This window comes from Muscardinus avellanarius (genome assembly GCF_963383645.1).
Source record: "Muscardinus avellanarius genome assembly, chromosome: 4".
NCBI classification, from domain to species: Eukaryota; Metazoa; Chordata; class Mammalia; order Rodentia; family Gliridae; genus Muscardinus; species Muscardinus avellanarius.
In genome coordinates, this window is record NC_137789.1 from 91,830,677 (window position 1) to 91,842,731 (window position 12,055).

The 12,055-nt window shown below is 47.8% G+C and overlaps 1 protein-coding gene across 1 annotated transcript in view; it reads left to right on the forward strand.

Moving 5' to 3' along the window:
- Positions 1–1,704: 1,704 nt before the first annotated feature.
- Positions 1,705–12,055, forward strand: part of LRMDA (leucine rich melanocyte differentiation associated) — a gene marked incomplete at both ends in the record, with an annotated part of 1,107,765 nt that continues 1,097,414 nt past the window's right edge. Inside the window, 2 exons of the mRNA XM_080695153.1 lie at positions 1,705–1,734; positions 11,279–11,379. Coding sequence (XP_080551279.1) covers positions 1,705–1,734; positions 11,279–11,379 — 131 coding nt within the window. The remainder of the gene's footprint in view (positions 1,735–11,278; positions 11,380–12,055) is intronic.

A 12,055-nucleotide genomic window follows, 5' to 3' on the forward strand; every position in this document is an offset into this window, starting at 1 on the left:
GCTTTAAGTGGTAAGGGTAGCACGAGCCTGTGACCGCCCCTACCAACGCCTGCGGAGTTGGAGTACCTACAATGTGCAAGAGACCAGGACTCAGTTTCCCTTCTCTGGTTGAATGATGTCCATGCCCATTGGCATGAAGGGAGCAGGGTGGAAAGGGCAGTGCTGGTGCTGGAAAGTCATACCCGAAAGTATGGTGCTTTGGCAGGCCCGGTACTTTTGACTGAAGGAGATCGGAAGGCCTGAGAAGCAGATCAGAAACAGTCTCTCTGACTTTCTCCTGCACTCTTGCCTCCCCTAAAGCAAGTCACAGAAAGCAGAATTCATCCCCAAAACAGGTCATCGAAACTAGAAGCCCTTCCCCCAAAGCCAACCATAAAAATCTACAAATATTACTCAAACCCTCTTTCTGGGGAGAAGCTGACCTGCCTTATCTGAAAACAGGTCAGAAGACTCTCATCTCAGAAGGTTGTGCTCCACACCTGGGAGGAAGGACTGCCAGAGGAGAGACTAAGAACAGGCCCTGCTGGGTTTCTCTTCCGTGTGTCCCATTATATCATGCTCTGTTGTCCAAGCACATTGCCACACAGCTGTGGGTTCTTCTTCTAGCCCAAGAATAAGGTTCCCCTGCATTGTGCCTTCTGCACTCTGAAGGCTCCCATGTCCTGTGAAACTTTGATGAAATATGCTCGTTTCTTCTTGACATCTTGTAGGACTGTGGGTGTTGACCCTTACATGAGCGGGCGAGGAGAGGCATCAGCCCGGCTGCCCCCTGTAGCAGCGGAGGCCTGGCTGGCTCTTAGCTGCAACAGGGTGAAGACAACCACCAGGTGTCTGGGAGAAGCTTCCTGCAACCTGAGGGTGGAGGCAGGAGGCAGGAGGCAGGAGGCAGGCATAGGAAGGGGCTTGCGCTTTCCTGTCTACTGGGCTGGATTCCATGCAGCTAGGAGGTAGCAATGGCCTCCTCTTCTAGTTGGGGAGGTATTGTGTTGGGGGTTGGGACGATTGATCGCATTGATGACTCACAAATACCTTCAATCTGAGGAGGGGGAGAAAAGAGAGGCCTGAGATTTGGAGACTCAGTTCTCCTTTGCTGGAGTTGATTGTTGTCCATTGCTGGAGGCCCCGTAGAGAGGGCGGGGGGGGGTGGGGGGGTGGAAGAACATAACCAGCCCTTGATAGGGAAATTCACTCGGACTCCATCCCTCTTGGACCCAAGGCCCCTCCTCCAGGCAGTTGAAGACAGTTATGTAACCCAGATTGAGACATTTAGGGAAGGCCAGGCTCTGAGCTCCAGACTAACGTGTCAGCTGGGGCCCGGGAGAGGAACCCCCCTCCCAGGCCTGGCTTTCACAAACTCTATAATAAAGTCCTGAGCGGGGACTTCTGGACCTCGAGGGTGAAGGGGCCGGGCCAGGTGGGCGGGGTCGAGTCGCGCCCTGTGGTTGGAGCGCGCCCCGGCGGCTTCACCTGCACCTGGACCTGCACCTGCACCTGAGGCTGCGGCTGCGGCTGCCCGCACCTCTGGCGCCCGCGCCCCGCGCCCCGCGCCCGGTGTCCGGTGCTTGCTCACCTGCGCCCCGCGCCCCGTGCCCCGTGCCTGTGCCGGCGCAGCCCATTCCCAGCGCCCCGCCGCACCTCGGGCTTCCGCCGGGTCAGCTGACCGCTCAGTGCGGAACTTAAGTCCCAGGGCGGAACGAGTCCAGCATGGCTGGGCTCGTGGTCAGTGGAACCCAAGTAAGTGCGCCCGAGCGAGCCGCCCCGCCGGGCACTGGTGTGGGGAGGGACCGCGGGCGCGCGGGGGCCGCGTGCGCGGAGGCGATGCCCAGCCTGCCCGGCCTGCTGGGCACAGGCCCCTTGGCCTGGTAGCTCCGGTGGAGTGCGAGAAGCCGGGGTCCTCCGCCTCCTGCTCCTGAGCAGCCCGCAGGACCTACTTGACCGTCCCATTCAGCGCCCGCGTCTCAGGCTACTTTTGGAATTCCCTGAAAGTGTTTTAATTTCTCTCTCCCTCTCCCTCCCCCCCCCTCCTTCCTGCCTTTCTGCCTTTTTTTCTTTCCAGAACTGGGAATTGAACCCAGGGTCATTCTACCTCTGAGCGACACTCCCAGCTCTATTTTTTTTTATTCTTTATTTTAAAACAAGGTCACACTAAATTGTGGAGGGCCTAAGTTGCTGAGGCTTACTGTGAACCCGCGATACCCCCAGACCTACTTTTTAGTCTTTATTTTGAAACAGGGTCTCACTAAGTTGCAGAGGGCCTCATGAAGTAGCTGAGACTGGCTGTGAACCTGCGATTCTCCTGTCTCATCCTTCCAAGTACTGGGATTACAAGCATGCACTATCACCCTGGCTCCTTTTTATTTTTTTGTTTTGAAAGAGTCTTGCAGCCAGGTGGTGGCACTCGCTAGTAATCCCAGCATTGGGGAGGCTGAGACTGGAGGATCGCGGTTTGTGGACATTCTCAGCTACTTAGTGAGGCTGTCTGCAACTCAGTGAGACCTGGTTTCAAAATAAAGAATAATAAAAAAAAATAGGGCAGGGGGTGTAGCTCGGAGGTCCAAAGCCCCTGGATTCCATCCCCAGACCCCCCCCACCCCCAAAGTCTTGCTAGGTTGCTGAGAGCCTCACTGAGTTGCTGAGGCTGGCATTGAACCTGCAATCCTCCTGTCACAACCTCCCAAGTACTGGAATTACAGACATCTGCCTAAAAAAAGTTTTAATATATTGCAATTAATTTGTCTTTATACTAATGTAGTTGTAGAATAGAAATTAACTGATGTTTGGTGTGTGTGTGTGTGTGTGTGTGTGTGTGTGTGTGTGTGTGTAGGAGGGATACTGGAGATTGAACCCAGGGGCCTCAAACACTGAGTTATACCTTCAGTCTTATTTTATTTATATATTTATATATTTATTATTTATTTATTTACTTTTTTTTTTTTGGCAGTACTGGGGATGGAACCCAGGGGCATTCTACCTACGAGTTATATCCCCAGCCCTATTTTTTAGTCTTTATTTATTTATTTATTTATTTTGGTGGTACTGGGGGTAAAACCCAGGGACTTTCTACCTCTGGGCTATACTCCCAGACCTATTTTATATTTTATTTGGAAACAGGGTCTCACCAAGTTGCTGAGAGCCTCACTAAGTAGCTGAGGCTGGCTTTGAACCTGTGCGAGCCTCCTGTCTCAGCCTCCCAAGCGCGGGGATTACAAGCATGCGCCACCATGCCCGGTTAATCTTTATTTTTGAAACAGGGTCTCACTGAGTTGCAGAGGGCCTCACTAAGTAGCTGAGGCTGGCTGCAAACCGCAATCCTCCTGTCTCAGTCTCCCAAATACTGGGATTACAAGCGTGCGCCACCATACTCGGCTTCTTATTTTATTTTTTATTTTGAAATAGGGTCTCACTAAGTTGCTGAGGGCCTCACTAAATTGCTAAGGCTGGCCTCAAACTTGCTGTCCCAGCCTCTCAAATACTAAGATTGCAGATAGGTGCCACCATGCCTGGCTATACCCCAGCTCCTTAATATTTTATTTCTAGACCCTCTCTCACTAAGTTGCTGAGGCTGGCCTTGAACTGCCATCCAAATGGAAAAGGGCCAATGGAGACAAAAGTACCTAGGGCTGTCAAACTCACAATGAAAATCAAATGCATCTGGGGCAGGAGGATGCTGACTGGGCTGTCATGAAGATGGGCTCCTTATTCAAGGCAAGGAGAAGCCCAGAGTCCTCTACAGTTTCATTGCATCTTGAACCTGTGTAGTGGAGAACAAAGCTCTTAATTCCAACCCCATGTGGTAGACACCAAGCCTCACATGCTTTCAGCTGGTGGTAAAAACCTCAGATGCTTTCAGTCATTGCTAGAGGGAGGGCTGGGCCGGGGTGTCATGCATCTGTTGGAAAAGCTGCGTCTCTATCTTAACCTCTTCTCTGCACTCTGATGAAGCCAGCCGTCCTGCTTCCTGCTTTTCTCTGCACACCCTGGAGATATAGTTGAGTTTTTGAAGCATTCCCGTTGGATTGCCTAAGGCAGGTAGTGTCAAGCACAATTGGATTTTTAGATTACTTTGGGCTAAAGGGAATGATTTGTCCTTAGCAGTCTAGGGGTTTCATAACTTAGTTGGGTACAGTCAAGGCCAATCTTGCTATCTCTTCACTTTTTTTTTTTTTTTTTTTTTTTTTTTTTTTTTTTTTGGTGGCACTGGGGATTGAACCCAGGGGCAGTCTACCTCTGAGTTAAACTCCAACCCTATTTCTTTTTGAAACAGGGTCTCACTAAGTTGTGGAGGGCTTTATAAAGTTGCTGAGGCTGGCTGCAAACCTGCAATCCTCCTGTCTCAGCCTCCTAAGTACTGGGATTACAGGCATGCATCACTGCACCCAGCCTCACATATTATTTTTATTTTAGATACTGGGGATTGAACCTAGGGGCATTCTGCTGCTGAGCTATACTCTCATCTTATTTTATTTTATTTATATTTTGGTACTGGGGATTGAACTCCGGGGCATTCTACCTCCAAACTACACCCCCAGGCTTGTTTTATATTTTATTTTATTTTATTTTTTATTTTTTATTTTTTTGGTGGTACTGGGGTTCCTGGAAGCCCTTCTACCTCCGGGCTACACTCCCAGACCTATTTTTACATTTTTATTTGGAAACAGGGTCTCCTAAGCCAGCGCGCGCGGCTGGCTTCGAACCTGCGCGATCCTCCTGTCTCTGCCTCCCAAGCGTGGGGATTACAAGCGTGCGCCACCACGCCCGGCTTTATATTTTATTTTAAAACAGGGTCTCACTAGGTTGTGGAGGGCCTTACTAAGTAGTTGAGGCTGGCTTTGAATCTGCCATCTTCCTTTCTAAGCATCCTAAGTACTGGGATGCCAAGTGTGTGCCACCACACCTAGAAGCTAATTTTACTTTGAAACAGCATCTTGCTAAATTGCCTGTGATCCTCTGGTCTCAGCCTCCCAAGTACTTTGATTACAGGAGTGCACCATCAAATCCAGCCTTCATACATTATCTGAGAGCCTACTATGCACCAGGTGCCATTGGAAATTATTTCTGTCTTTGTCTTTCTGTATCCCATTTGACAGTTGTTGCGGAGGACTGCTGCTTCTAGTCCTAGCCTCTTGGCCTGTGAGGAGAGAGCTAGAGAAAGGCCAGAGTTCAAAAGTGAGTGGGAGCTGGGCGTGTTGGTGCACGCTTGTAATCCCAGCATTTGGGAGGATTGTGGTTTGCGGACAGCCTCAGCTAACTCAGTGAGACCCTGTTTCAAAATAAAGAATAAAAAATAGGGCAGGGGGTGTAGCTTGGAGGTTGAATGCCCCTGAGTTCCATTCCCAGACCTGCAAAAAAAAAAAAAAAAAAAAAAGTGAGTGGGCTGGCTAAAAATAACCATGTTAGCGGGGGGTGCAATGGCACATGACTGTAATCCCAGGATTTTGGAGGCTGAGAGAAGAGGATCGCGGGTTTGGGGCCAGACTCAGCAACTTAGCAAGAACCTCAACAACTGAGTAAGACCCTATTTCCAAATGAAAAATAAAATAGGGCTGGGAGGTGTAGCTCAGAGGAAGAACACCCCTGGGTCCAATCTCTAGTACCAAACTAAAGCAAAAACAAACCCACAACAAAAGATGATCTTATTTTGCTGTCAGAGAAAAATGGCCTCTGGGAGTGAACATGACTGCCTAGGGAGAGGGGCTGGGGGAGGCCCTCTGCCTCCTCCGTGGGTATTTGCCTGAGAGGTAAGGCCCCCTTTCCCGAACACTAGGCCTCTGTATGTTCAGACTCAGTGTTCTCTGCCTGTAGCTTTTTCCAAATTCATGGAGGACTAGACTGTAAAGCCATGAACTCCTGCACCTCCTTTTTTTTTCTTCCCCTTTTCCCAAACTTGATGTTTCCTACACACCAAATGGACCAGGACCACACACTCAGATGTGCTGAGGCGCTGTGTACCTTCAGTACTGTTTTAAGTAGATGGAGCTGGCTGGGAGGGAGCCTGGAAGGCAGGCTGGGAAGATGTCCATACTGTGTTCGTGCCTCTCTCCTAAGCTGCCTCGGCCTGGGGCTTGCGTTCTGCCCCAGGCGTTTATAATGGCAGCTTTTGTAGGAGGTGGCACCTTGAATGTGTCCTGGTACTTTTCAAACTTTGGTAGATCTTTTTTTTTTTTTTTTTTTTTTTTTGCGGTACTGGGGATGGAACTCAGGGGCATTCTATCTCCAATCTATACCCCCAGACCTATTTTTTATTTTTTATTTTGAAACAGGGTCTCATTGAGTTGCAAAGGACCTCACTTCTGTCCACGAACTGTGATCCTCCTGTCTCTGCCTCCCCTATGCTGGGATTACAAGCTGCACCACCACGCCTGGTTAGATCCTTTGTGTGTGTGTGTGTGGGGGGGCGGTACTGGGGGTAGAACCCAGGGGCTTTTCTACCTCCAGGCTATACTCCCAGACCTTTTTTTATACTTTATTTGGAAACAGGGTTCTCACTAAGTTGCTGAGAGCCACACTGAGTAGCTGAGGCTGGCTTCGAACCTGAGCGATCCTCTGGTCTCAGCCTCCCAAACGCAGGGATTACAAGTGTGCGCCACCATGCCCGGCTAGATCCTTGTTTTTTAAAAGATTTAAAAATATAGTTTTGACACAAATGTACTTATTATGTACTTATTTAGTATAATGTAATATTTCAATATGTGGGCACAACGTGTAATGTTCAGAGAGGGCAACTGGCATATTCATCACCTCAAACGCTGATCCTGTATTTTTTTTGTTTCAGGAACTTTCAAAATCCTCCCTGCTAGCTATTTTGAGATACACAATTGTTATCAATAATAGTTCCACTACCGTGCTATAGAACATGAGACGTTATTCTTCTTGTTCCCCCGCAGCCCTGAAGCTGTTGCCATGCCCCCTCCCTTACCTCAGCACCTCTAGTGACCATTCTTCTTTTTTTAGGTACTTTCTTCTTAAAGGGTGAAAAAAACTTGTCACGGGCCCATAGCCTTGGTGTTTTTATTGCAATGTTATTGAAATATAAAAACATAAAACCAATATGTAACTTCTTCAATAATTAGAGACTTGTAAATCCCAGATAAAGCAATGTTTTAAGTGCAAAGAAAAGAAAAACCCAATTACCCATTTTATATGACAGTAAACAGTTTGATGAGGTGGGTGTCGGTGTTCCAGGGCGCCAGGCCACTGCTGTCAGTGCTGCTGGGGGTTGGACGCTGCTCCGCTGGCCTCTCAGAGCGCCACAGCCCCTGGTGTTTCTTTTTAAGATCTTTTTCTTCAGCATGGGTCTGACTTCAGTTGGCTTCTATTGGCTCAAAAGCTTTTTTTTTTTTTTTTTTGTGGTACTGGGGGGATGGAACCCAGGGACATTCTACCTCTGAGCTACATCCCCAGGTCTATTTTTTAGTCTTTTTAAAATTTATTTTTATTTTTTGCCGTACTGGAGATGGAACCCAGGGACATTCTACCTCCGGGCTATACCCTCAGCCCTCTTTTTTATTTTTTATTTTGAAATATAGTCTCACTGAATTGCAATGGGCCTCACTAAGTATCTGAGGCTGTCCATGAACCCGGATCTTCCTGTCTCAGACTCCCAAATGCTGGGATTGCAAGCATGTGCCACCACACCCTCTTTATTATTATTATTATTATTGAAACAGGGTCTCACTGAGTTGTGAAAGGCCTTGCTAAGTAGCTGAGGCTGTCTGTGAACCACAATCCTCCTGTCTCAGCCTCCCAAATGCTGGGATTACAAGTGTGCGCCACCACGCCTGGCCCTCAAAAGCTTTTAAGTCCTCTTTTGTTCCACTAATGTATGACAAAGTGTGACAGCAATACAATTGTAGATACAGTAGACTTGGTATTTAGACACTGAAGTCTTGTGCTCAAGAGGCTTTGGGTATATCTGATTTCTCCCATGGGGACAAGTTCTGATCCAACACTACTTGGGCACCTCTAGGTGCCAAGGACAATCTTTGTGTACTTTAATATGTTATCTCATTCCTATGAGTAAAGCCAAGGTACTCTGTGAATCGTGAAGATTGACTAGATTAGGGGCACTAGGGATTGAACTTGGACGCATTCTACCTCTGAGCTCTACCTTCAACCCTTTTTATTTTGAAACAGGGTTTCTCTAGGTTGCGGAGAGTCTCGCTTTGTTGCTGAGGCTGTGCTCCTACTGGCTCAGGCACCTGAGTACTAGGATTATAGGTCCTGGGTTCATGGTTGACATTTAATGTTAGTGATTATATTGTTCTTACTGCTTGGGGCAGTTGGTGTTAGATTGGTTTGAAAAGAGAAAACTGACTCCAGAAGGTTGTGATTCATATAAGATAACATAACTGGTGAGTAGCAGCACAAAAATTCAAACTTTTGTCCTAGACAAGTTTTTTGTTTTTTGTTTTTGTTTTTGTTTTTTTTTTTTTACTGTGATAGTGCTTCCAGGAGTACAGATATAATATCAAGGGCCCTGATTCCTGGCTAAGGGTGGGCATCATAAAATACTCTCCTCAATTTGACTACTCACAATCCAATCCTGTCATGTCCTCAAAGGTCCTGGGAGTGACTTCCCAATGGCAGAGAGAAACCTGCAGTCTTCTGCAGTTTGACTCCTCTTGCAGCTTCTGCCCAGAGGGGTGGGTGTGTGTGTGCCTGGGAACCCTACTACCAGAACTTTTTTCCCCATCTGTAGACATCTTTAACTCGATAAGTTTTTTTTTTTTTTTCAGTACTAGGAATGGAACCCAGGTACATTCTACCTCTAAGCTACACCCCCAGCCCTATCTTCTGTTCTTTCTTTTCTTTTCTTTTCTTTTTTTTTTTGTGGGTCTGGGGATGGAACCCAGGGGCATTTGACCTACGAGCTACACCCCCTTCCCTATTTTTTATTCTTTATTTTGAAACCGGGTCTCACTGAGTTGCAGAGGGCCTCACTAAGTAGTTGAGGCTGTCTGCAAACCGCGATCCTCCAGGTCTCAGCCTCCCAAATGCTGGGATTACAAGCGTGCGCCACCACGCCCGGCTTCTGTTCTTTATTTTGAAATAGGGTCTCAGTGAATTGCAAAGGGCCTCACTAAATAGCTGAGGCTGTCTGCGAACCTGGATCCTCCTGTCTCAGACTCCCAAATACTGGGATTGCAAGCATGCGCCATCACTCCTGGGTCCAGTCCTATTTTTAAGAACTCTTTTTCAGGGTCTCACTGAATTGCAAAGGGCCTTACTAAGTAGTTGAGGCTGTCTGGGACCTGTGATCCTCTGTCTGAGCCTCCTGAATGCTGGGATTGCAAGTGTGCACCATTATACCTGGCTACTTGATACATTTTCATTTGTCTGAAGTGATGTTGATGCTTGATAATGCTCTGTTCCCCTCTTCCACACAGTGAAGAAATCTTGGGGTTCAAATAATATAAAGTAAATGATATTAACTAAGGGCCACAACTCTTGTTCTGAATGTGCTTGTTCTTCTGTGCTGTTTAAGATCTATTAATCTCCACATCCATGTTCCTGTTTGTGGAAGAAGCACACTATTTTTGGCCTGTCCTCAGGCCTCTGTCTTATGGTAGAAGCTTCCTTGTGTTCTGGGAGGTCTTCCACTCAGCAGCACCACTTAGATGAGTCTCCCTTCTGGTTACAGGTTGCAGGCTCAGCAGTGGCTGCTTGCTGTGTTTAAGCATTTTCCAGCTGATTTGAGCCCTCCAGCCCGGTTGGCTTAGCTGACATCTCTGAGAGCCATCGGCTCACTACGGGGGTGGTCCAAAACTAACTTATCCAGCTGGTTCTCATGTTAAATGTTGGAGACTCAGTTTTTATCTTTGTGGGGTGGGAACAAACTGTGTTTTCATTTTTCTGAGATGTTGTGTTGCTAAGACCATATAATAACAAGCGGATGAAACTCCTGCCAGACACATTTGGTCTGAATGCCTCTGGGTGATAGCTTTCCTTGGTACTGCCATTTCTTCTGGAGGGGAATCCCACAGAAGGAAAAGGGGAGTCAATACTCCTGCCTTTTCCCAGGCTGTGGCATTCTTCTTGGGCTTTCAACATGGTGTCCTGAGGTAGTTCTTGCCCTTTTAGCCAGGAAAATTCATTTTGAAGCCAAAATCTCATGATGGATGCCCACTGGCATTTGTTGGTCAAGAACACACATCCACTGTGGATCTGTGAGCACTAGGTGGCCCCTAAGTTGGAAGTCTGATTCATGGTGCAGAATTTTGTCTTGGCTCTTTCACTAAGAATCTGTATTATTTTGCTCTGGAATCTTAAATTTTTTGACACGGATCAACACTGTAGCCATGTGACAGGCCTGGGGGAGGGAGATGGCATATTTTAGGAATGTATCATGTGTTGTGGCCCATTGGCCACCTCTGGTGAGTGAGTTTGTTTTTCTGGTTCTGGAAGTCCTTGCCAGTCCTTCTCCAGGGTACTATCTGTGAGATATCTGTAAAAATAGGTGCCATAAAGTGGATGGTTGGGATACTGAGAAAATCTACTGACCTCTCACAGTCAAAGTTCTGAGATCAAATTTCAGTTGGGCCTTTTGATAGTTGTGCACATCACATATCAGACCTCTCAAATAAGTAAGTAAAATAAAATGAAAAGAGAATACCTAGGGAGACAGCTCTGTCAGGAGAGTGGAGTTGACTGCAGAAGGGTCCTTGGAAAAGGGAAGCAGGGAAGCTGTGGCCCAAGTCCTTCCCCTGCGGCGGGTGTCTAAAGCACAGGCATGTGGAGGGCGTTTCACACACAGTGGAGATAGGATGGGATTGGCGGCCTGGGGAGGTTTTCTTGCCCAGCCCTACTTGTTCCAGACCCTGAAGGTTGCATGCCAGTAAGTGCATCCGCTATGTCCTCTTTGAGGACATGTGCATCCCAGGGCGATGGGAGGGGGCAGTGTGCGGGGAGGGAGGCGGAACGCCAGAAGGGCAGCTGTTGGAAAGACCCCAGTGAGGGGCTGATTGTTGCCATGATTTCAGCCCGCTCTGACATTGGGGTGGCTTTTGGAGACCTGAATCTGTCCAAGTTTTCTCTAATTTTCATTGTGCTAGGCTTTGTCTCCATCATGCTAACTGTGCCAGAAAAGGGGAGTTGTCGCAGAGTCCCCACAGTCCCCAAAGCTGATTTGATCAGGACAGCAGTCGCAGTGTAGCCTTTTTTTTGTGTGAGGAGCAGGACTTGTAAGTTGCGGAAACCATCATAGAATAAATGACTCGGGGTTGTGAGCAGCTGGGTAATTTCTGTTTGCCACACGGTTTCTGTTTCGTTTAATTTCCAGGTGTCCTACATAGGCCAAGACTGCAGAGAAATTCCAGAACACCTTGGCAGGGACTTTGGACATTTTGCAAAGAGGCTGGATCTGAGCTTCAACCTTCTAAGGTATGTAACCTTCACAAGATGCAGGCCAGGCCTGGGAGGCCCAGTTCCCCTGGGCGCTTATGGGCCGGCAGATAAAAGTCAAAGGTTCCAGCTCTGTGGAGAGTGTCCTTTTACTCAGCCCAGGTTCCGAGACACGGGGAGCCAGGTCACAGAAGTTTGACCGAGCTTCGGGTGATTTGTTGGCTGGCCGTTTTGTGCCGCTGATGAAATAGTGAGTATTTCAGCATCTTCTGTTTCACATGAGCTCTTCCGGAAGGACCATTATGGTTTCACTTGTTCTTTTCCTTTCTCGCTGACACCTGTGTAGACGAGTCAGAATCCTCTTGGGGGAAGGAATGAGATGGAGCCAGCAAGAGAGTTTTGGGGGCTTGCTTTTCTGGCTAACTCTGTCTCCCAAAGCATTTGCCGAGTCACAGGTAGGGTCTGTGCACGTGTGTTTTCTTTCCTTTGCCTTTTTATGAATTGGAGCTTTAAATATCGTGATGATGATTTCTCCCAGATGGTGTTTCAAAGGAGTAATCAAACACCGCTAGTGCAGGGTTGGGTGGGTGGGAAGGAGATCCTCTAACAACTGCTCCGAGCTTGGGAAAGGTGAGTGTGACCTCGTGTATTATTCCAAAGGAGAACACATTTGTTTAGTTCTAAAAGGTCATGGATCAGATTGGTTTGGGGCTTA